Source organism: Nannobrachium achirus (genome assembly GCF_963921795.1).
Source record: "Nannobrachium achirus genome assembly, chromosome: 16".
NCBI lineage: Eukaryota > Metazoa > Chordata > Actinopteri > Myctophiformes > Myctophidae > Nannobrachium > Nannobrachium achirus.
In genome coordinates this window covers 33,039,233-33,065,588 of record NC_137823.1, presented here as the reverse complement: position 1 = coordinate 33,065,588, position 26,356 = coordinate 33,039,233, and the positions used below count along the sequence as shown (strand labels likewise).

Below are 26,356 nucleotides of genomic sequence, written 5' to 3'. Positions count from 1 at the left end.
CTCCTTTATAGTGCTGATGTTACACAATCCCTGGTGGACTCCATGTGCTGTTGCAAAACTGCTTTGTTTGCACAGGGTCAAATACACGTTTTCTTATATAGCAGGGGTCTTCAACGAGGGGTCCGGGCCTCCTAGGGGGTCCGCCAAATCTTTGTGACAGAAACCTTTTTCTCCTTTTTTGTATTAACCATTTGAACCCTAGCGTTCGTATTCTGAGAACTTTAGCCAAAATAGCAGATCTACAAGCTCAGCGCGAGGCGTTTTGAGCTTGTAGATCGGCTATTTTCTGCTAAAAGGTTTGGTGTAGAGGGGAAAAAGAGCAGACTAAGTACAGAGTGAAAGGTCAAGTTTATTAAGTATTGACGGTTCAAGTGGTTAAATATCTGAAAACACACAGACATGAATCCAAAATACACTGATGATCGTGCTGTCAAACAATGATGGAATCTATGACAAGGTTGTGGGGTCCCTGCTTCATCTCTCTCTCAACTAAGGGGTCCTTAAGCCTGAAAACATTGAAGACCCCTACTATATAGACTACTCAAAATGTTAAAATGGAGATGTAGCCTCTGTCTCTCTCTCTCCCTGTCTCCTATTCAGATGTACTGTATATATTTCTCTCTCTCTCTCTCTGTGTCTGTTTCTCTCTGTCTCCTATTGTGTTTTCTCTCTCGTTCAATTACCACCTCCTCCTCCTCCTTCCTCATTCCCATCGACTTCTCTGTCCTCCTTCCTTTATCTCCAGCCACACTCTCCCTTTTCATTTCTCCCCCCTCCCTCTCTCTCTCTCTCTCTCTGTCTGTCTGTTTCTCTGTCTGTCTGTCTGTTTCTCTGTCTGTCTGTCTGTCTGTCTGTCTGTCTGTTTTGTCTGTCTCACTCAGTGTCGTTCTCGCTCTCTCCCGAATCGTTCTCGGGGCTCGGGGGCACCTGTGTTGATTTACTGTCAAATCTTCCAGGATTATCGGTAATCCCGGCGCAGTGAAAATCTGTTTGCTGACAGCTGTGCTCCCAGTCTGACGTTACTGCCGTTTCCCCTCGCATACACTGTCCTATATTCCACGGAAAAAAGGATCTTGTCTTCCTTTCCGAGAGAAAGCGAGAGAGAGAGAGACAGAGCGAGAGAGAGAGAGAGAAACATTAATTTTCCGCCTGAATGGATTCCTATTGACAATTGTATGCTCCCTTTTTCCCCCCGTGGTATTTTGTTGTATTTGACTATAATGTGGGGCGGCTTCCGCGTTTTATGGATTAGGGGGTTGGTAGGAGTTTAGTGTGGGTAAATAGGTGTGATATTGGATATGTTCTCAAAGGGGCACCGATAGGCTATATAACCCTGTGTGGTTTGTACGCTTTCACAACCGTGACCCTTATTGTACACTTTTTTTTAGGTTTAGCTTCAATTTGACCACTTCTTCAGTGAATGAGTTCAAATCGTCTCATAAAAGCATTGTGATTCAAATATAAACAAACTGTCTCAGCGATAATGTCCAGGAGGTGGCTCTGTATTGTTTACGATTGTCAGTCACTCATATTTTATACAGTGTGTAAATGACGTCAGACGTGGGTGCTCTATATGTGGTACAGTGGTACAATAGTCTCCAACCTTTTCCGTCTGTATTTCCAAAAAGGTACCCCTCTTAGCCACGCCCCCCTCAAGTCTAAAACTCCACCCCTCTGCGATGGTTACCTAAAAATAATAGGTACCTCTGGGCACCTAGGGCAGTAGGGCAGTGGTTCTCAACCTCTAAGTCGGGAGCCCCAGGGGGGGTCCCCAAATTATTTTGGGGGGTCCCCAGATGATTAACTTCTCTGGGCACCTAGGGCAGTGGTTCTCAACCCGTAGGTCGGGAGCCCCAGGGGGGTCCCCAAATTATTTTGGGGGGTCCCCAGATGATTAACTTAATGTGCAACATTGTTTTCCTCACTCAACAGTAAACAAACCAGCATACAGTATACGTGTATAGAGGGTATCTGCACATTTCTAAAGTGACAATTTAAGGACTTTTTAATACCTCTAAACAAATTAAACATGGGCCAAAATGTCAAATATTAGATGCAGAAATTGTGATACATAATGTAATGCCATTTCATTTTACTGCATTTAGATGTGACAAAAAGAGTGCAAGAGAGAGAGAGAGAGAGAGAGAGTAAAAGAGAAAAGGAGAGGAGTGTGTGTTTCATCCTGCAGTCTGTAACATGTCTCCTACGGCTCAGCTTAATTTACTCTTTAACCACTTGCTCAGTCTTATTCACCTTTTGACAAACGCCCCCTCTCTCTCTGTCTCTCTGTCTGTCTCTCTGTCTGTCTGTCTCTCTCTCTCTCTCTCTCTCTCTCTCTCTCTCTCTCTCTCTGCCGTTGGGGAATCACATTCAGTGACAGAAGTTCAACCAGGGTGATTTAGTTAAGTGCAAGTAAAAATAAATCTGATATATCACTTTGCCATTTATACAGTCGATCTTTCTCTGTCCTGTGTGTCGCCTGTGTGTCGCCTGTGTGTCTGCCACATTTTAGAGCACTTTGTGCTTCCGTGGGTTGACAAGCTATATGGAAAATATGATTTCCTTTAGCCAGAAGTACCTGCCCACAGAGCCAAAACTACTAGTAACTGGTGTACTGACCATGTTATTACTGGGTTTAACCCATTCTGTGCCCCAGAAATTAACGGATTAAAATGTCCAGAGTGCCTCTCGCTGGCTCCATTAACGGCCTGTCTCTTATTTTGAAGGCCAGAAGTCCATAGCGTTAACACTTCCGGTCTGACGTCATCGCGTCATGACGTCATGACGCTCGTCGTCCACGTGGTGTTGTGTAATGGCGGAACGGAGCTTTTCAACATGTGTTTTATTAGCGAGCATCTATTGCCATCCTCCCACTTAAAAGTGTTGTTTGGAGATAATGGACATTAAAGATGAGATTCCCCGTCTGCCTCAATGTTATGGGATTACTGACCAGCAAAACTGGCCTGACCTGAACCCCACAGAGAATCTGTGTTGTGTTGTCAAGAGGAAGATGAGAGCCGTCAGATTCAACCTACAGATGAGCTTAAGGCCTCTATCAAAGCAAACCTGGGCTTCCATAACACCTCAGCAGTACCACAGGCTGATCACCTTCATGCCACGCCCCATCGTTGAAGACATTTGTTCAAAAGTATTCCATACCAAGTGCTGAGTGCATAAATTAACATAACCTTTCAGAAGCTCGACATTTCTGTATTATAAATCCTTCTTTTGAGTGGTCGTGTGGAATATTCTAATATTTTGAGATGGATTTTAGATTTTCATGAGCTGTATGCCATAAAAAAACTATATATGTATATATATATATATATATATATATATATATATATATATATATATATAGGCTACAGAATATACGGGGGGCGCTCTCCATTCCGACATGTCGCCACTCCGACACTTCTTATTGGCGGAGTGGCAACACTTCCATAGAGGTTAGGGTCAGGTATAAGGTTAGTGTCGGAATGGAGACATGCAACCGCTATATACTGTACATGGAGATGTGGTAGACAGATATGCAACACAGGTCTCCAGCCGGAATCGAACCAGAAACGCTGTGATTATGTGGTGGACACACTATCCGTTTACTTAACCGGCACACCTCAGCCAGGAGCTCTGCCTCTCCGCCCACATGAATATTGCAAGCTTCAGACAAACATAATGCTTTATCTTATTCTCACGGGTAATTGAGCCGATAACGGCGTTAATTAGCAATCATGGCAGGCCGGCATATAATTGTCTGATTTACCTGAAATAAAGTGGGCTTTCCTTTAGCCCTATTCACATGAGACTGATATGTGGGGAGCTTGTGGTTTTAATATGCATGGCTTAATCAAACAACGAGCCGGAATGGAAGTCTGTCTGACAGTAGTTGCAGGGGCGTCACACCAAATGCTGGGCCCTGGGTACAAGGATTCACTGCGGGCCCCCCATGAATGTTAACTATTGAAAAATAGCAGATATACATGCTCACTAGCTTGTAGATCTGCTATTTCTTTTTTTTTTTCTTTTTGAAAATGTGTGCAAGAAACCTATGTTTCCATGTCAGTGGTGGTCAAACCTTTTCATGTCATTGGTTCAAGGACCCCCAAGATGATATGTATTTGGCCACGGACCACCATCTCAAAATATTTAGTTCCAGGGACCCCCTAGAAGCTAAATTTGAGTTACAAATGTTTGCTTAAAAAAAATATATATATATATAGGCCTATTCAAAGATTTGCACACATTTTCACGACTTTAAAAAAAATAGCAGATCTACAAGCTCGCAGCGCGGCACTCGGTGCCGCGCTGTGAGCTTGTATATCTGCTATTTTTCAATAGCTAAAGTTACTAGGGCCCCTCCACCTTGGGCCCTCCACCTTGGGTCCCACTCCCCCCCCCCCCCCTGTGACGCCCCTGAGTAGTTGCAGCTGTTACATAGCAACATTGTCAGCCATTCCACTACAAACAAACAATCTATGAAGTATTCCAGCTGCTCTATCCTCTACGCACCGCAGGCAGGTGTTCAATCTCTTCAAGTCATCAAGTCTCTGTGGAATGAAGTTGAATATGAACAACAGACATAATTCGATCTGTGCCTCACGATATTAATGTTATCAGCTCAGGTGTTGTTCTCCATACTCCAGGAGGATATTTCCAGAATCAATGCATTGAATAACACAGTGTGCATTGTAGCACTGACTAACCTGACTGCGCCAGATGATAGTAGCAGTGCGTCCGCTCTGCCTACTAGCATCTGGTACTGCTCCGGCACACTCGATGTAAGGGGCGGGCCATTTTTTGAATTGCTAAGCAGGTGATTGGATGGGGCCGTCTGTCTATCACAGTCTGGAGTGCCAACTCCAACCACTCATATTGGCTTGTCTGCATGACGTTACACCCAGAATCCGCCTCCTGGGTTTCCACGTGGTCTGCAATCAGACTCTATTGGCTCAGAGCCGCTCAGAGCCCGCCCGTAGCTGCCGCTGATTGGTCCGGCCCGGGGCTTTACGAGTGTTATCAACTCTCTACCCAGAGAACTCAGACGGTAAAGTAGGGCGCTACGCACTACTGCCACCATCTGACGGAAGTCAGGCTAAGCACTGACTGCATCTTCCCCATAATGCATTATTTGGAGCATTAATTAACACATTGATAGCAGATGAGCTTCTTCTTTCACGCTGAGGATGATGTATCATCAACCTCTTTTAAATGGTGCCTTATTATTATCACGTGGTGTAAAGTAACTAAGTACTCTACTCTACAATTTTGATTTTACTTGGCTTGGGTACTTACAATTTTGGGACTGAGTTAGAGGTCTTCGGACCTGCCCGAGATCCGAAATTACCCGGGGTCCGACCCGCCCCGAGCCGGGTAACGGGGCCGTTTATGCGCAGTGAGGTCGGGGCCGGGTCGGAGCCGCCGCCGTATGTCACGGGTCCTGGGTATTTGATAGTGAAATCGCCGGTTCCTGATACCCGAGGGGAACCGAGTCAGCCGAGATAGAAAAAAGATGCATACAAGTGCACTACAACGATTTCGCCACAAGATGGCCCTAAATGATACAGCAGGTAATCTTAAGCCTAGATAGTGAAATAAAGTTGTTTAGAAACTCAGCCTCAGGAGGAGGACACTGTCTGCCGTGTCTGGGGCAGTTATATTATTATTATCAAAGATATTAACGTAACGTGTTAGTTTGTGGTTCACAATCACAATGGAGTTGTCATCGCGTTTTGTCATGCTCTGCAAAGCATAATGGAAACTTCAAAGCAGACTATTATCAACAACATGCGACAGAAAATGATAGCATTAGCATCATTGGCTAGCCAAAGAAGAAGGAATAAAGAAGACATGGATTTATTTGTATTTACAAACTGTCCACATTGATTGACTTACTGGTCTGGGAAAATATCAAGTTGTGACGAGACGCAGCAGCTGCAACCATTACCATGGCGACGTTTAGGTAAGAAAGAAGTCTCATACAACTCTTAATAATAACGTTGGTATTCCCTCATTTCGGGGCCACAGGTTCGGGTCTCGGACCTCTCGTTCTGCACGGGTATCGGATCTAATTTGCCTATTAATAGTACGGGGCCGTCGGACCGGGTCCGTCACGTTTCGGGGCGAGACGGGTAACGGTTCTGAAATTCCAAATTATAGACGGGTCCAAATGGGTCCGGCTCCATTTTCCCCGGGTCCTTTTGGGTTCGGGTAGTTACAATTGGACCCGTGAAGACCTCTAGACTGAGTTACTAGGGCCCAAGGTGGAGGGGCCCTAGTGACTTTAGCTATTGAAAAATAGCAGATATACAAGCTCACAGCTCGGCACAGAGTGCCGCGCTGCGAGTGTGTAGATCTGCTATTTTTGAAAAGTCATGAAAATGTGTGCAAATCTTTGAGTATATGTATCTTTGAGCGAACATTTTTAACTCAAATTTTGCTTCTGGGGGGTCCCTTGAACTAAATATTTTGAGATGGGGGTCCGTGGCCAAATATCATGAGCACCACTGACATGGAAACATAGGTTTCTTGCCCACATTTTCACAATTTTTCAAAAATAGCACATCTACAAGCTCGCAGCGCGGCACTCGGTGTGAGCTTGTATATCTGCTAAATAGTTAACATTCATGGGGGGCCCGCAGTGAATCCTTGTACCCAGGGCCCAGAATTTGGTGTGACGCCCCTGGCGTTAAGGAGAACTCCTTCTAACGCTTTGTACATGGATGGATGGATGGATGGATAGATATTCCATTAGATATTCGACATATTTAGGTCATCACGCAATGACAACACAACATCGTCATCACAACCAATTTACCGTCCTTTAAAAGTAAACGTCCAATGAACACAGTCATTGTTGTCATTCAACAACTTATCCCTACTAGTTAATATCTGTTTAACGACTTGTCCTGTACATTTGTTGCACCGATTCACGGTGGTGCTGCTGTGTGAAATGATTCATTGGACGATAGATCTGAAAGGAGGACATAAAATATACCACCATGCTGCTGTAGTAGTCGGACACAAGCTGTACTCATTTGGAGGACACAACAAATACAACTACGTGAAGAACAGTGATCAGATTGAAGTCCACATCTTCAACACAGTGTCTTTGCGTTGGAGGAAGTTACCCTCAGTGACAAATGGAAGAGGACAAAGTCCCATTGAGGTTCCCCCCAGGCGTTATCGCCACACAGCTGTGCTGGTAGAAGAAATTGTCTACATCTGGGGAGGAAGGTATCCTCACTGCAATGTGCTTTATGCTTTTGATGTTGACACCCACAGCTGGTTCAAACCCAATATTTCTGGGAATATTCCAGAAGCAAGGTGTTCCCACTCAGCCTGTGTTCTGGGGAAGGTCATGTATGTGTATGGAGGAATCAACCAGCTGGCTAGATATACTAATGACATGTACAAGTTGGACACCAGTATAATGGTCTGGTCTTTAATTAACACCAGCGGCCCCTCTTCAAAGCACTCTGCCACCATCATCGGAACGAAGATGTTTCTATTTGGGGGCTATGGGGGCCGCTACTACACCAGCATCAGAGTGTTTGACACAGAGACCAACTGCTGGCTGGCTGAGCACATTATTCCAGAACGACCAGAACTACGCAGTTCTCATTCAGCCTTTGCCTACAATGGAGAGCTGTACATATTTGGTGGCTGGAACAGAAAACAGTTCTTCAATGATCTGTGGAAATTCAGACCAGAGACATTCTCCTGGAAGCAGGTTGAGCCCAAGGGCAAAGACCCGCGCAAGATGCGTGGGATGTGCTGTTGCATGGTGGGAGATTGTATTGTCATCCATGGAGGATTCAAAGAAAACAAGCTCATTTCTGGTGACCTGTACATCCTAGACTTAAATCCTAGCCTGAAGATGTTATGTAAACTAGGAGTCACTCAGCATGGTCTGGAGCTGTCTGAACTCCCACATGACATCAGGTGGGAACTGGCAGCCATGACTACCAACAGCAACAGAAAAGAATAACATAGCCCACCACACACACACACACACACACACACACACACACACACACACACACACACACACACACACACACACACACACACACACACACACACACAGCAAAAAAGCCATTATCGGTATCGGTTAATATTGGTTAATATCGGTAAATTAAGAGTTGGACAATATCGGTTATCTGTAAAAAAGTAAATATCGGACATTCCTAATTTCAGCCATTTGAAAATAGCCGATCTACAAGCTCACAATGTGTCGCGATACGATGCACTGTGAGCTTGTAGATCTGCTATTTAAGGTTGATACATTTTGAAAACTTGAAATGGGACATTTTTGCATATTGAGTACTTTTGGTACTTTGGTACATTTTTGATGCAAATACCTTTGGGCAGTCCAAATTTTGATTAATGGACTTTTACTTGTAACAGAGTAATTCTACATACTGTAGCAGTATTGATACTTTTACTTAAAGGAGTGGCGACACCGGCCGAAAATTAACATTATGATACAGTAGGTCACGTGGTGTTTCTTCAAACAGTCTGAAAGGGAGGCGGGGCCGTATCAGTTAGTAGTGAATGTATACTTCGTCCGTCGTGCGGTGCCGCGCAATGTATACTTTGTCCGTCGTGCGGTGCCGCGCGCAACGTGATGGCTTTGTTGTTAGCGTGTAGCCCTGCTAATGCTGCACCGCACGGCTATTTGCGAGCATAGATGTTTGCGAGAGCTATTGTGTGCACACACACACACGCGCTAAAGCACACACACACAGGCTACACACACACACAGAGTGTATGAGCCACGGAGCACGGACCTCAGTCCGGCCGGTGAGACAGCAGGACATGGCTTGCTCCGGTCGGTCTACGCTGGTGCTCCAGTCAGGTTAGGGAAAGAGACAGCAGGGTATGGCCGACAAAACCGTCTCATAGACGGGGAGAAGCGTGTTGACCCTCGTACACCTTTTTTGACACCTTTTTTGAAGAAGACATGTACTTTTTTATCGGTCTAACCATTGATTTTAGCGATTGCTATATCATTTTTACCCCTAGAACTGATAGTTTTAAAGTTGGTTTAGAAAGTCGGAAACACACCTCGGTCAGCTTTTTTTGGGGCAGTTTCAAAAGATAATGATATGGATACTCGACTCCGCGAGTCTCCGCCCCTCCCCCCATATTAGCCCAATCAAATTAATGTATTGCCGTTACTGTACAGAAAGTACTACTTTCAGTACAGTAACTACAATAAATTAATTTGATTGGGTAATTTAACATGGGGGTACATGACATCATTAAAAAATTGGCTAATTTGATAGCCATAATTAGCTGTTTTGGCCGTGTCACGCCCCCTTTAAGAAATGTGAATACTTTTCCCACCACACTCATTCACTGCTTTGCCACGAGTTTCCCGTGTTATTTCAGTACCCCCATATTGCCATGGCCCAAGTTTCCCGAGTTTTCCCGTAGAAAAAAAAAGAAAAAAAAAAGTTTAGCCCCATAACAAACACATCTTTCAAAATGGCAGCCATGTTTGTTTACATTTGAAGACTTTGAAGGCTTCTAGCTATCTCATGAATGCCTGAACGGATTTCCAAGCGGATTTTTTTGATCTAGGCATGGGCGTGCACGATCTGTGCACTAAAAATTGATCCGTGCACTAGAAATGTAGGAACTTGGCAGTGAGGAACTTGGGGGCCATTTTGAAAAGGCAATGAATGAGTTAATGAGCACACACACGCACGCATGCACACACTGATTGACAGTTGATATAACACTGCGTCCCCCATGCTGTTTCTCCCCCCCAGGTGGTGTACAAGAACAACGACATCCGCCTGGAGCTGTCGCGCCTGGCCCGCATCGTGGACCCCAAGATGAAGCTGCAGGGCGACGTGGTCTTCAAGTGCGAGAACGTGGCCACGATGGACCCCATCAACTTCGAGACGCCCGAGTCCTTCCTGGCGCTGCCCAAGTGGAACACCAAGCGCGTGGGCTCCATCTCCTTCGACTTCAGCACGTCGGAGCCCAACGGCCTCATCCTGTTCACCCACGGCAAGCCCCAGGACCGCCGCGACGCCAAGGGCCAGAAGAACAACAAGGTGGACTTCTTCGCCGTGGAGCTGCTGGACGGAGCGCTGTGGCTGCTGCTGGACATGGGCTCGGGGACCGTCAAGGTCAAGGCCACCCAGGCCAAGGTCAGCGACGGCGCCTGGCACCACGTGGACATCCAGAGGGACGGGCGGTCAGGTGAGAGGACTGGGGTCGGAGTCTCTGGGTTTTTAACGAGTATCTTAACACTGAATTCAAGCAAAAACATTGTATTTCCATAGTTCTGCTTTTTATGTTTTTTTTTTCCCGTCATAAATTAATTACATGTCAGAAGCTTGTGGTTTTATATGCATAGATAAATCAAACAACAAGCCTGAGTGGAAGTCTGCCTTAGTTGCAGCCGCTATACAGCGGGGACTGCCCATAAGTCCTATATCTCATTAGTCCGAATTTAGTTAGGGTTAGGTTTTAGGGTTAGGTTTAGGCATAGTTTTACTGAGGTTAGGGTTAGGTTTAGGTTTAGGCATGGTATTTTTCACCAGGTTAACATCACCAGATTCTGACTAATGGGATGTAGGAACAATGACATTTCAGACCAATGCCATGGCACCCTACACAGCAACGTGTCAACCATTCTATAGTTGAAAATAGCCAACGTGAGCCTTGTAGCTTGGGGGGGGGGGGGGGGGGGGAGGTTAAATAACACAATAAAATAAATTAGATTGGCCACATTTTATATTTTAATAAAAGTAAGAGTTTTGGACAGTTTCCACCCAATAGCGATAGTCGTAGTTTTAATGTACTGCTCAAGTCCACAGCTATGGAGTCATGTTGTTGTTGGCCTTTTAAAATGCATGTTTCGTTTTGTTTGTTCCACTAATAAGGTTCAGCGCTGTCACAGCCAGTATAGCTTTCTGTTTCCCAACTCAGCTAGTTAATGAGAGAGAGGTATTTAATATGCAAACTGTGAAACACAATTTTCCGAGAATAATAGTTTGCCCTCATTGACTTTCAGTAGTGCAATTAACATGAATCAAAATATTACCAAAACACTTATGCAGGTGATTATAGATTGCCTCCAAAGACTCCCAACTTACGATAAAACACAACTTTCAATTTCGTTCTCAAAAGTTAGCCATACATTTTTGATCTACAAGTCACAACGCATCGCTATGCCTTGTGAGCTTGCAGATTGCCTATTCTTTATTGTAAAAAAAGTTGGGCTTATCGAAATATAGAGAAGCAAGGTTTCTGCCCGAGCAACGAACATACAGTTGCAGCAGCAGTGCGAAACTGCACAAATCAACTCATAGTAGTAATCGCACCGATTTCCGCCAATCGCTGTATCACAGCCGCGGCAGCAAGACGTTAAAAGGTATTCCCAACGGAGTAATCTCTGCGGTGATTTATAGCCAGGATAAAGGCTCACTTCTCTCCTCCTGATAGCAACTGACTCTATTTCCCCTCAGTTTGCTCACACCGCGTGTCCTCTGACCCTCCCAACACGGGCAAAGCACACAGAAAAGTATTAGAAGAAGAAGATTACATTAGAGGGAAAGGTTAGGAACTTCTGTTGCCTGGAGCAGTGAGCACAGCGCAATCAACACATTAGGTAGGATTCACCAGAGAACTGGCGGCAGGGACATGCTGGGTCCCTGATTCAGCCCGGGAAAAAGAGTTGGACGCTATAGAGAGAGATCTCTCTCTATAGCGCTGCTGCTACTCAAAGATTTGCCATTTTGCCATGACAAGTGACAAGCCATTGGGCCAATTAGGTGAGTTATATTTCGTCGTTGTCGGTTGGAAACCTTGTATGTCCAAAACCGTTTGTTTTGTATTTATCATTTTAAATTTGATTTAAAAACAGCCGATCTACAAGCACACAATTTTGTGCGACGGCCTTGTATGATGAAGCAGGGCTTTGCTTTGCGAAAAAATGTACAAATTTGAAACTTGGAGATACGAGGTTTCTGCCCGACAGTGACGATTTACTTCATTGGCCGCCCAGCCCCCAAAATGGAACGAAGGCTGACATTTTATTTTAATTTTTTTCCTAATGGGCGGCCTGGACCGGACGGGAATGAACCGGCCGCTCGGGAGTTGTCCCGCTTTTCCCAATGGCCAGCACGTCCCTGACTGGCGGTGTGCTGGTGTGTGTTACAAGCCTTAGTGTTATATATCAGGTTAGAACAGCCAATTTAACCGTGTGTCAGACTTCGGTGCTTTGATTAATCACCGCCCTCGCCCCCGTTCGCGATTGCTGCCTGGAAAGTAGGATATTCACAAGAGTGGAGGGGAGGGCAATGAGACAGATATATGTATGGATGTATATGGATATAAGGGCTGGTTAAGGAACGGAATAATCACACTTGTGTCTTCTTGAGTGAAATGTTAATGGGAATTTCAGGTCTAGGCGGTCGCCAAGCACCCGAGGAAATATGAGCTCACCTGAGACCCCACTTTGAGTTTAATTGACCCTTCAAATAGAGAAGAATACCACACACTCAATGTGCTGTAGCTCCATTTAAACTAGAGTATTTTAATTACCAACATTTCAACGCGCTGCCCTTATCAGGGCAGGCTATATGCGACACATAAACACGTGCACTGGTTTTTAACCACCTGAATCCTCTAGATGTCAATTGGCTCTGTACTTGGGCTGCTTTTTTTCTTATCTGCATCAAATCTCTTTGCCAAATAGCCTATATTATGCAAGCAAGTTTGTAGATCGGCTATTTTTGGAAATGTTCCCGCAGAATATGGATGCTGAGCATTAATTAGTCCAGTCAATGACTATACTTATCGGCCGAAACGGCGAGAGAGACACTTCCACGCTGGCGTGGCATCTGATCAGCTCCGATAGGAAAAACCTGTGAGCATGTGCACCAGGTGTAATCCATTCCCAGCCAGGGGCGTCACAAGGGGGGGAAAAGTGGGACTGAGTTACTAGGGCCCAAGGTGGAGGAGCCTTAATTATTTTATACTTTAGCTATTGAAAAACAGCAGATAAACAAGCTCACAGCGCGGCACCGAGTGCCATGTTGCGAGCTTGTAGATCTGCTATTTTTTTAAAGTCGTGAAAATGTGTGCAAATCTTTGAATATATGTATTTTTTAAGCGAACATTCGCTTCTGGGGGGTCCTTGGAACTAAATATTGAGATATATTTGAGATGGGGGTCTGTGGCCAAATACATATAATTTTGGGGGTCAAAAAGTTTGCGCACCACTGACATAGAAACATAGGTTTTAAAAAAACTGCACCAAACTGCACTTTGAGCTTGTATATCTTCTATTTTTCAATAGTTAAAGCACAAAATAATATGCAATAATGCGTTTCTAGTCTAAATGGGTTAAAACCCCCTCCCCCTATGAAGAACATTCATGGGGGGCCCGCAGGGAGTCCTTGTACCCAGGGCCCAGAATTTGGTGCAACACCCCTGTTCCCTGCTGCAGCAGCTAAACACCACATACTTTCAAGACAGAATACACAACAATATGCATGTAAGACAAAGAAACTATGACAAGGAATATAAGAGAAAACAACTCAGGCCATCATTATTCACAAGTACAGTGTACACATTGCATAGTATCAGATTAATGCTGTTATACGTCAATCTTGTGGACATCATACAGAAAATATTCTGTCAGAAGAGATGAGAGAAATGTAAATACAGATCTTATAGGGTGAGTACATCAAGAGCAAACACTTTCAATCAAGCTGCAGCATTTAACCCATGGGATGTAAGCAGTGGTGCTTTGGTGTTTTCTTTTCATAGGGGGGACGGTCATTTATTAACGTCACATGCATGCGTGCCTTTAGATGTGTGCGTGCGCCTACATGTGCGCATGGAGCAAATAGAAAATACTGCGCTGCAGTAGAGAAACTAAAAGTTTGCTTTGAACGAGTGTCAAACAGTACCTTCCACAGTAATGGAGCCATGTAGCCTATGGGGCTTTTAAGCCGTGACATCATTTTGTAGTCGGACCTCCAAGCAGATTTATTATCAATATCTGTCCCTCGCTATTTCAACAGATCCGAGACAAAAATAACGACTAAAGTATAATTCTACCACTTTCCTTTCAACAACAAAGAGAAGAAAAATTAGTAAATAGTAAAAATAGTAGAAAGATTCACGGATTTTGGGGCCATTTGGCCCCAAAATTTCTCCTCTGCCTACAAAATGATGTCAGACTTAACAGCCCCATTAGAACGCACGCACAATGCACATACAGTCACATACAGAAACCTACAGTAGGTGGTAAAGCCTATCCATATGAATAGGGTAGCCTACTTGGGCTTGTGAATCTGGGGGATGCAAGCCCACCACTCACTGGTAAACCTGGTAAACTTGTTACGCAAATATAGCATTTTGATTAGATAGGCTATGGCGCGTCGTCACTCGTATAACCTATAACTCTATGGTTCTAGCATGCACTGTTCCGTGCCACTCCTGTGCGTGCATGTGGGAAATATATTGGCCTGACGGCGTCCGGTCACGAGTCAAGGGTCCTTAAATGATGGATTCTGAAAGCCTCTCATTAAGCAAGAGGATATCCAGATTACCCCCTCCTCTTCACTGCCTATACGTGTTTGTTATCACTTTCTGAAATGCATGTTTTTAATTCTTAGTATATTTCGAAACACAAAATGTACCACAACGACAGGCAATTAGATAACAGCTTTAGTGTGACAAGTAATTATCCACTTAATAGGAACAGGTTTTAATTGTACTCTTACTAGCAATGGCTGCAAGACATGTTCTAATAAAAGTGTGAAACTGGGGAGGAGGGAATCCAAAAACAAACCCATTTGGGTTTCTTATCTCAAATGAACTTTTGCAGGCAAAGTTAGAACTACTTTTTATATCGTGTTGTTTTATTCCCCAGAGGACAGTTGAAGCAACCTCTAGAAAGCCAACAACACCACTAGCATCACTGCAATTCCCCTCACAAATAACGTTTAAAACGGTGCTGATTGTATCAATAGCTGTGCAGCTTTGCAGGCTTTCTTTGGGTCGCCGAGGACACACCAGGCAAAATGTCTCAAATGACCGGAAAAGTAATTTTGCTTTCCTCAGATAGTATTTGAATGTCATAGGAGGATATAGTCACTTTGGGTTGGGCGATATGGAAAAATACAATATCACAATGTTTTTCCAAGCAGTATCATGATACACGATCTTATCACGATTCTTTTTCAAGTTACTTAACAGTACAACCACCTACAATAAAAGGTAACAAAAACTATTAGAAAAAGGATTAACAGACCATTTTGACCAGTGGTACTCAAAGTAGGGTCCAGGGACACTTTGGGTTCCTTTTGGGAGGTCTAAATTGACCCTTACAACAATACAAGTAGGGTCCATTTGGTTTCATAATCATTTGTACACTGTCAGAGTTAAGGGGAAACCTTGATATTTTTAAATTTGAGAACTACTGATTTAGACCAAAATGCAGGTAATCTGGATTGAATTCTGCAATGAATCTCTGTATTAACAATTCAACAGCTTTTTTTATAAGGCTCCCTTGTTGTATCACGATATATACGATCTCTCTGAAAATGCATATCGTGGAGACATAGTATCGTCTCAACGATATTTATCACCATATCGCCCACCCCTACTCTGGGTGAATTTCAGCAGCATCCCAACGGCTCTCCTCTCTCCACCAGGCATCATCTCGGTGAACAGCCGCCGGACGCCGTTCACGGCGAGCGGGGAGAACGAGATCCTGGACCTGGAAGGGGAGCTGTATCTCGGTGGTCTGCCGGACAACCGGGCGGGCCTGGTGCGGCCCACCGAGCTGTGGACCGCCATGCTCAACTACGGCTACGTGGGCTGCGTCCGGGACCTGTTCATCGACGGGCGCAGCAAGGACATCCGGCAGATCGCCCAGGCCCAGAACGCCACGGGCATCAGGCCCACGTGCAGCAAGGTGTCGGGGAAGCAGTGCGACAGCAGCCCCTGCAAGAACCACGGCATGTGCAAAGAGGGATGGAACCGCTACATCTGTGACTGCACCGGCACCGGGTTCTGGTCCCACACCTGCGAGAGAGGTGAGAGCTAGCGCCCCCAAATTCTGCCGTCTCTCTGGCGTTTCTGACATTGCCGCCTTGCAATGTTTGGTTTTCTCAAAGTTGATGAGGGTGAAACTGTATTGTTTATGTCAGCAGCAAAAAACGTTGATTGATTTGTTGCCAGAGGACTTTTTTCCAGAGACTACCTGTGTGTTACGACGGGGAACATTGCTTTTATGCTGACAACTGTATTCGGCCGGTCAAGGCGATTATAAGAATGTGCAGTGTTGCTGTTTGACGGTGCATTTAAGTTGGTTGGAGCGGAACGCAGCTCGTGCGGTGAAGGCTATTCTTAACTTAAATGAGGTGTTTATGAAGATGGCCAAACAACCATAGATGCTCCCATTATGTCAGGTCATCCACACTCGCATTGTGAGGCTTTCTGAAAAAAAAAAAAAAAAAAGCATCACAGTCAATAAGTCAGGCTCGCAACTGTAGCATCTCCGATGCAGGTTAGAGGATGATTCCTCCTTTTTAGACTGCATGGTTTGTTGAGGAGATAGAAGAAAGTGTGACTTGGGACTATTGCTTTATAACATTTAACGGAAGCTTTGCTGAAACATTTATTAGGATTTTGCTTTTCTGGCATGTGGGGTTAGGGAAAAGGGGATGTGTTTTTTTTCCCCTCCGGAAGAAGTTGCTGTTGGTGAAATTGAACTTGTGTCCAGATGAAATGGGCTCTCCTTGTCTGGCTTTAAGAGCTTGGCTGCATTAAGTTTTTATGAGACGAAGGAGATAGGAACACTGAGTTATGGCAGAGGATGCTATCAGACTATTGCTAGATTATCCACACACACCTGTTTTTTTTTTTGTTTTTTTTTCAAATATTTTACAAAAGCCTTTTGAGGTCCAGAAGAAGCCTTTTAAAGGACAACTTTAGTTTTTTACAACAAGGGTTCATATTTTAGATTGTAATTAAAAAATATAAAAGATGAGTGTTAAAATTATTTCATTTACTTCTTTCTATTGTTTTAGAGATTCTTATTTCAGTGGTTGGGGGCATGCGTACAAGTGGCTAAATATGTAATTTTACACAGAATAAGCCCATTCCCAAGATACAATGCAACCTTTCATGGTTGGATGTGACTTATGGGGGCTAAAAGTGTTACTATAAATAGCAAAAAAGAAACTGCTGGCTTATTGTGTCTAAAAATACATATTTAGCCACTTGTACGCATGCCCCCATGCGTACGCATGCCCCACATTTTAGCACGGTAAACGCGATAAAACAATAGGACAAAGCAAATGGAAACATTTTAACATTCACTTTTTCTTTTCTCTAATCACAATCTAAAATATGAACCCTCGTAAAAAAAAACAAAGTTGTCTTTTAAATGCTTTTTTGAGGAACTCAAGTTGAAAAAACTAAATAAACCCCACTTTGTGGAGGAATAATTACTTTTTTGAATCTGGTTGTTACCACCTGCAGGTGCCTGGGTGAGCGTGCACAGAGCCTTGGACATAATAATGAAGTGTTAATGAAAAGCGAGAGCCTCAGGACAGCATTCACAGTCAGGAGCACAGCCATATTGGATCAACGGCTAGAAACAGAAAGTGCTTCTGTTTTGTAGACAAGAATTTTAGAAAGGGTATTCAGGGAGCCTGAAAAACACACACACACAACCATAACAATTAAAATTGATGTGCTTGTACTTGTGTGTGTGTTTTTCGGGATGATTGTTAAGCACAAAGAAACTGGAGCACACAGGAACCTACATTATGGATGGGACTTTGTACCCTCTAGCATTAAAGGACAATTGTCATTTTCGTGCGAGAGAGAGCTAACACATGGTTATGAATCCCCAGCTTTTCGTTGTTGAGTGCGAATATGATTAAATTAAAATGGGGCGTCATCGAGAGGCAATGTGAGCAAAAACAGCACCGTTTTCAAGATTAACGCATGAACAAGAGTTCCTTTGACATTGAATACAATACAGTACACGTTTACTTTCTGATGGGACCTGTCCGTTTCAGTTAACATCGTCTCGCTATTTAACTAGCGCACGTCTATTTCTGTAGTACTCGCAGACTGCAGTATCTGTACACCATCTATAAACGGGGGCCGTAATGCGGCTATTGCCTGATATATACTTGGCAGCAGTTAAAAAAGAAAAAGAAAACAGTAGATCTATAAGCTCATAAGGTGTTGGGAGCCTGTTGATCTGCTGCGTGACATTGGGGCACAACTAAGTATAAATCAGGCGTATAAAGAACCTCCACCTCCACCACTGCACCTCCACCCACACATAGACATCAAAGGGGGCTTGAGCCCCTGCCCTTTTACTCGTCTTTATAAAGTGCCCTCTCCAGAACCATGAATGCAGTTTTTACTATGGTGAAAGAAATGCAAATGCCCTCCTTCCATGCCATACCTGAAGGCAGCATTAATTTCAATCTCTCCTGAACTTGAATGCAGCGTCTTATGTTGAAAGAATTGCCCCTCTCTGGGTAGAAATCATGCCGTTACGTCACATCTCCAGTATTCACTTGATTATGCTTAGTTTAGTGTCGTATCAAGTATCGAAAATAGCCGACCTCTGCTATTTTCAATATTTTCACCAAAAGGCCCTTTTAGAAGTTTCAGCCCCTGCCTCTCTAACATTCTCTGCACGTCCCTGGGAACATGTGTCCTTAACACTCCTCTTCACATTACCATTCTCCACTCCCTCAGTTCTTCTTCTTCTGCCGCAGTCCGTCCGTCCGTCCGTCCGTCCGTCCGTCCGTCCGTCCGTCCATCAATCCATCCTTCTGTCTGTCCGTCTGTCCATCCATCTATCCATCAGTCCATCAATCCCTCTACCTTCCATCCGTCCCTCTCCATTATTTATTCAGCATTGTAGCCACGGACTAGCATTTGATGAGATTTTGCCTCTCAGATCCAAAATGTAGAATATTTCTTTATCGTTGGATATGACTTTGTCCACAATTCCATGCTGTATTGATGTAGGTATACCATAGAAGAGATAATAGGCAAAACGTTCATCAAAATATATTTTTTCTACATTCTCTTTATTGAGTAGATTTCTTGTAAATTAAATAAATCAGATGTTTAACAATAACTTAACTGAATGCAAAATGAAACCAAACAGACCCGTAAGAGTTTCATTTTACGCTCTCAAGAGTTAAAGATCTATAACTCAACATAAAACTCCTGAGTTAACTCAAGAGCAGGGGTCTTCAACAGGGGGTCCGGAACCCCTAGGGGGTCCTCAGAGTTACTACAGGGGGTCCTCCAAATCTTTGTGTGATAGCTTTTTTCTCCTTTTCTATATTAACCACTTGAGCCTCCATATTCTGAGAACTTTAGCCAAAAATAGCAGATCTACAAGCTCACAACGCCTCGCAGCGCGAGGCGTTGTGAGCAGACTAAGTACAGAGTGAAAGGTATTGACGGTCCAAGTGGTTAAATATCTGGAAACACAAATTTAGCTGAACCCAAAATACACTGATGATTGTGCTGTCAAACGATGAAACGAAACTATATGGTATCTATGGGTTGCGGGGGGGTCCCTGCTTCAGGGGTTCTTGGCCTGAAAACGTTGAAGACCCCTAGCTCAAGAGTGTAAACACAGAGAGCATAAACATTAATCTACTCTCTGGGTGTTAAATGAACACTCAGGATTTTTACTGTGTGACAAGGCGGGTTACACGATGGCTTCTGGGGCCAGAACAATACAGTCAGCTTTATGATGTGACATGTTTTTACATTGCACAGTAAGTCTGAGGAGGCTGTAAAAAGTGCTGACAGTGACCATTATTGCCATGATATACCATTTTGTACAACAATGTCAGTTTTATGGTCCAGCTGTGGTGCTGGGACACTAGAAGGTTTCCTGCTCCCAGCATGTTGTTTTGTGCAGTTTGATGCTGGAAAGCATCAGACGAAACGCCACAGTTGGATTTGTCGAAAATAAAATTGCCTTCAGAGTTTGACACAGAACCAGCATGTTGTTTGGATTAGACAGAATTCAATGTTTCTGTTCTGTTTCCGGAGGTGCACTGACGTATGATAGTGCAACATGCAGGAAATAAATAAAAACTGAGCACGTTTCTATCGTGAGATGTCAGCATCACACTTTCAACCACGCTCAAGCTCACAGATCACAATGCGTTTGGAGCTTGCAGATGTACTACTTTCAATATTTTAGAAATGGTTTGGATGTTAAATGTTTTCAAAAGCATCACCCATGACCGTTAGTGCCTATTGAGATTGGCAGATTTCACCCAGGTTTTTTTTCATCTCACTCACGTCTTTTTTCTCTGCTGGCCTCACTCAGCAACAAAATTAAATTAAATTAAACAAAAATTTAAATAAAACAATTCACAGGAGGCAAGCAGTGATCATCCCATGATGTACACTGCAATGTAGTTTCAAATGCACTTTTTTTTTTAGTAAAAAACAAAAAAAGAAGAAGAAGACACGTGTGATCTTGGCAGGTTGCCCCAGAAAAAACACCAATCTCACTGTCGTCTTCTCCCCCTTGCTGACGTCGGCTTATGCAGGGTTTGAACCACTCACCTTCCGCATGAAGGGCACATGCACTAACCACTACACCAACGTCGCACCCCCAGCACCAATGGTGATGTTCCCAAACTAGGGACACCGGGTTGAAAGTGTTGAGGTTGAGCGCTGTGTGTGTTTGTGTGCGTGAGTGCGTGTGTCCGGCTCTTAGCTCTGCTCTCAATGTTTGCTGCACCTAACCTTGTGCACAGTGGCCACACCCTTCTTGCTCTGCAATGAAATAACGTACTGTAGGTCTTATAGGAGACATACGAAGACAACGGTCGAAACAGGAAACGTGCATCTGGAGCCAGAGTGTGCAGTTTCTCCATCTTTTTATTTGTTGAGAATAATTACCCAAATCGGTAGTCGAGATTGATTAGCAATGTAAGGGTTGTAGTTGACGCTCTTCTGCTTTAGGGCCCGTCAGGGGAGTGTGTATCAGACAACCTCCGAGATGTATTGACACCCAGCGGTCCATTATTGATCTAAAGCGCACTATACGGTACAAAAGAGCAGATTGTATGATGAGAAAGGGGAGGAGGAGGGTGAGGCTGTTCACCAAATGATAGAGATCAATGCCTTCACAGGGAGAGTCCCTGATAATAGAGGTTAGATTTCTGGAACCATTGCTGGAGATGGGGTTTATTAGTTTTATGCTGACTCCATTGTATTGCCGATATGTGATTTTGTCAGTCCTTGTTAATAATGATCTGCTTGCTGCTCATTAAGTTAGCATTTCCTTGGCAGGTTGTAGAAACTCATGGTTTTGTGTGTTAAAAAAACCCAACAATATAAAACATAGATTTGTTTTTCTGGTAGATCCATAGGTCCACTTGGAAGAGTTAATGATGGCATGGGGTCACTCAGATCAGGGCCAGGGTTCATCCTCCAGAGGATGACTAGCGCAGGGGGGGTCCCCAAAATATTTAGGGGGATCCCCAGATGATTAGCTTAACACAGTCCCTGCCGGTCAACTGCCTGATCAACAACTTAACTAGGAGGTTCCCTGCCGGTCAACTTTGGTCAACTGTTATATAAAAAGTAATTTTTTAGATATTTTTTGCGGACAAAACTCCCCTGGACTATAAGGAAAACGCTGATTTTGCTGGCAGGAGCTGGATTATTTATGTATTTACTCTGGCAGTGAATGTGCAATATTGTTTTCTCACTCAACAGTAAACAAACCAACGTAGAGTTTAAATGTATCGAGCGCACATTTCTAAAGTGCACATTTCACAAAGATTTAGACCCTTTGGTACCCAGGGAAACCTTGAAATGTTAAAGTTTGAGTAACACTGCTATACAGTACGTGTTTTTTTGTTTTAGTTTTTTTTACTGAGTGGAAAATTAAAACGACAGCCAAGTTCCTGTCTTCCAGCAGTGGTAAAAAAAAGAAAAGCTGGCAATTTAGTAGTTGTCCCCAGTGTAACAAGATGCAGCACGACAAGTCTTTCTGACTGATTTGAGATCAAACAACATGCTTGGGGGACGCTAACAGACAACAACATTCCCCCTTCAGATCTCCGCTCTCCGTGTTGTATCTGTGTCAGGCTCAGCTCTGTGGGGATGTTGTCGCTGCCTTTCAGAGGTGGAAAAAGTACTCACATTTTGTACTTAAGCAAAAGTATCAATACTGCACTGTAGATGTACTCCGTTACAGGTAAAAGACGACCAGAATTCAAGATGTACTTGAGTAAAAGGATGTACCAAAAGTAAAAGTACAAAATGTTTGAAAATAGCTGCTCACAACGGCCTAGGTATGAAATAGGGCTTAAGTGTTTTATGTATGTTTTACAATAATATAATTTATGTCTGCAAAGTAACCAGTAACTAAAGTTTTCAAATAATTGTAGTGGAGTAAAAGTACAATATTTGGATCCGAGATGTAGTGGAGTAGAAGTAAAAGTATTGGAAATTGGAAATACTCAAGTAAAGTACAAATAGGCCTACGTCAAAAGTGTATTTAAGTACAATACTTAAAGCTATACTGTGTAAGTTGCTAAACTAGTGGTCAGTCGCGGTATTGTTTTTTTCGTCCGTTTTTCGCCCGTTTTTCACCCAGAGTCACCGCGGACCACCGGAGCGGCGCTGCAAACCAACGCAAACGATACGAATCCATGGAGTGGTAGAACGTAATTTTCTGAGCAGGATTTGGGGAATAAGAGGTTAAGAATCCTTCACCATCGTAAACACTGGTTGCTGAGGGAAGCTACTTCCTGAAGAGTCGGTTATTGGCCGGTAGTGTATCATGTGTGTATGATCTGCGATGTGATTGGCCAATGTCTACACAACGTATACAGATGATGCAGATTACGTCATTTTGCCGGGAAATCCCGCCCCTGTCACTGCTAAGAAGAAAACATATAAAGAGAAGGCTTCAGAAGCTGAAAATAACGGAGTGGGTGTTCTAAAACATTAGCGATTTAACAGTTAGGACGATTTTAAGATTTGTTTTATAAAAGAAGTTACGTGGTATAACTTTAAGTAAATGTACTGTACTTAGTTACTTTACACCACTGCTGCTTTTGTCTGTCTGTGTAGGTCTGTCTGTCTGTCTGCTCTGCCTGCCTCTAGCCCAGAGGTCTTCAGCAGGGGGTCCCCAGAGTTAACCCTGCATCGCTATTCTGAGGAGAACTTTAGGCAAAAATAGCAGATCTACAGACTGCACGAGGCGTTGAGAGCTTGTAGATCGGCTACTCTTGGCTAATAGGTTTGGTGTAGACGCGTTGCGCCGTGAGCATATAGTTAGATTTTTTTTTATGCTATGGGGCATAAATCTGCCATCTCCATGTCTCTCCCACTACCTCCTCTACCCGTTGGACCTCCTCCCGGGTTGGCATGTCTTCTTTTAACCCATTTAGGCCTAGGATTATTGACTGCTTTAACTGTTGAAAATTAGCAGATATACAGGCTCACAGCGCGGCACCGAGTGCCGCGCTGCGAGCTTGCAGATCTGCTATTTTTGAAAAATCGTGAAAATGTGTGCAAATTTTTCAATATATATTTTTCAAAGCAGACTTTTGTAACTCAAATGTCTGCTTCTGGGGGGTCCCTGGAAAACATATTTTGAGATGGGGGTCTGCGGCCGAATAAATGTAATTTTTTTTGGGTCCTTGACATGAAAAAGTTTGAGAACAGCTGATTTAGGGGAAAGATATTCAAAGACTTGCACACATTTTCATGATTTTTCAAAAATAGCAGATCTACAAGCTCGCAGCGTGGCACCTGTGAGCTTGTATATCTGCTATTTTTCAATAGTTAAAGCATAAAATAATGGTTAAAGTGGTTCAAATCTAACGCGACTCGGGCACGTTTCCCGGTATTTGAGAGTTTAACCCAGCCGACAACAAGCCGTGCCAGCTTGTGTGATCAGAGGTCTGCTGTGCTATCATACAGACAGCTGTAGAGTCAGCGTGGGAGCCAGTCAGGTGTGTGTGTGTGTGTGTGTGCGTGCGTGCGTGCGTGCGTCTGTGTGTGTGTGTGTGTGTGCGTGCACCAATGAATATTCACACTCAGTGTGCAAAATGCGCACGTGCCATTTCGTTGTCGTCGGGTGGAAACCTTGTACTGTAGGTCCAAAACCGTTTGTTTTGTATTTATCATTTTAAAAATGATTTAAAATATATTAGCGATGCGAGGCGTTGTGTGCTTGTAGATCGGCTGTTTTCACTAGTTCTGTGCGACAGTCCTGTATGACTGGTGTGTGTGTGTGTGTGTGTGTGTGTGTGCGCGCGCGCGTGCGTGCGTGCGTGCGTGCGTGCGTGCGGTAGCTGGTCAGGGCCAGTGTTTTCATGCAGGGGAGTGATACGGGGTGCTGGCCCAGGCAGGCCCCTCTCGGCTGGGGTTCTGACCCGGAGCGCAGCCCTGCCAAACATCCTAGCCTGTGATCTGCATTCAGAGTGAGCCAACACAGGCCCCAGCGGACAGGCAGACATGAAGGAGACACAGGGAAGGAGAGACGCTGCTGCTGCTTACTATTAAAGATGTGCATAGCTGGCCAAAATCATTTCTTGCCACCTTGGATCACCGCCACCTTCTGGCGGTAGTAACACGTGTTACTTACTGCCAGAAGGAAGGTGTGTGTGTGTGTGTGTGTGTGTGTGTGTGTGTGTGTGTGTGTGTGTGTGTGTGTGTGTGTGTGTGTGTGTGTGTGTGTGTGTGTGTGTGTGTGTGTGTGTGTGTGTGTGTGTGTGTGTGTGTGTGTGTGTGTGTGTGTGTGTGTGTGTGTGTGTGTGTGTGTGTACATTTTACAGTCTATGGGTTGGTTCCCTTGACACATCACTGAAACATCACAGGTGATCCTCGGCCGTTTAGGGCAAGGTCACATGTCGCCCTGAGGCGTCTTACTAGTTGTGCTGTATAACATAGGCTATCAATACATTCCAAGTGTGTGTGTGTCCATCCATTCGTCCGTCCGGCTGCCCGTCCGTCCGTCCGCCCGTCCGCCCGTCCGCCCGTCCGTCGCTATATATATATCTCAAGAACCGTCCAACCAATCAGCTTCACATTGGCGTGTTCATTGCGGACGTCCTCCAGCGAGTGCAGTGTTGAGTGGGGAACTCCAGTCAGATCAGAGGTTATCTTCAAAGGACGGGCAGCACGATTACATGCAAAGTCAATGTAAGGCAGCAAGTGAGTAGCCTTGGGAATCAACGGTTTCCGAGCCATGGGTCAGGAGCCCATCTCCTGTTTCCATGGCCTGGGGCACCTTGATGTAGAAGCAACAGGGGCGTCACAAGGGGGACTGAGTTACCAGGGCCCAAGGTGGAGGGGCCTTAATTATTTTATACTTTAGCTGTTGAAAAATAGCAGATCTACAAGCTTACTGCGCGGAACTGCTATTTTTGGAAAAGTCGTGAAAATCTTTGAATATATATATTTTTAAGCAAACATTTGTAACTCAAATTTTGCTTCTGGGGGGTCCCTGGAACGAAATATTTTGAGATGGGGGTCTGTGTTCCGTGAAAGATTTTTCAAAAATAGCACTCGGTCTACAAGCACTCGGTGCCGCGCTGTGAGCTTGTATATCTGCTATTTTTCAATAGTTAAAGCACAAAATTACACGTACTAATGCGTTCCCAGTCTAAATGGGATAAACCCCCTATACCCCTATGAAGAACATTCATGGGGGGCCCGCAGTGAATCCTTGAACCCAGGGCCCAGAATTTGGTGCGACACCCCTGACAAGCACACCCCCCTGGCCATAGTGCTGGTACCGGTATGATGCAGGGAAAATTACCCCCAATCCATCCCTTGATGCTGAGTGCCAAGCAGGGAGGCACTGGGTACCTTTTTATCGTCTCAGGGCAGACACTCCACCACAATGAGCTGATAATAGTCAAAGATATCAATACATGCATGCAAAGTCGCATCAGGTGTGCGAATGACAAAAAACTATATTTTAATTTGCTTTGAATAAATAATGTTGTTTTAATATCGTGCATAGTTAAAATGTCACTGATGTGCAGTGCTTCCATAAAGTGAAACGTGTTAAAGAGCTCATTTTTGGTAACACACAGAGATGCCGGTTTAGAGTGATGCGAAAATATGTCGATTTAGTTCCGCACCAGAACCAGTGCTAGAAAACTGAATCGGAGCTTAATCTTTTCTCCATGACAGCCCACAGACGGATAAACCGAACAAGGAGAGAATCTCATTACTTTTGCCCGAGACGATAATGTTTCAAGGTGCGCGTTCTCCTCTCTCATCTTTGTGAGCCAAAGCCAGGGGCTTCATTTTCTTTTTCTTTTTTATTCTC

The 26,356-nt window shown here is 44.2% G+C and overlaps 1 protein-coding gene across 1 annotated transcript in view; it reads left to right on the top strand.

The window, feature by feature from the left end:
• The window catches only part of nrxn3b (neurexin 3b), a gene marked incomplete at both ends in the record, with an annotated part of 590,571 nt that overhangs the window by 162,833 nt on the left and 401,382 nt on the right, over positions 1-26,356 (top strand). The window contains 2 exons of the mRNA XM_080744342.1: positions 9,777-10,215; positions 15,690-16,073. Of these exons, the coding sequence (XP_080600468.1) occupies positions 9,777-10,215; positions 15,690-16,073 (823 nt within the window). The remainder of the gene's footprint in view (positions 1-9,776; positions 10,216-15,689; positions 16,074-26,356) is intronic.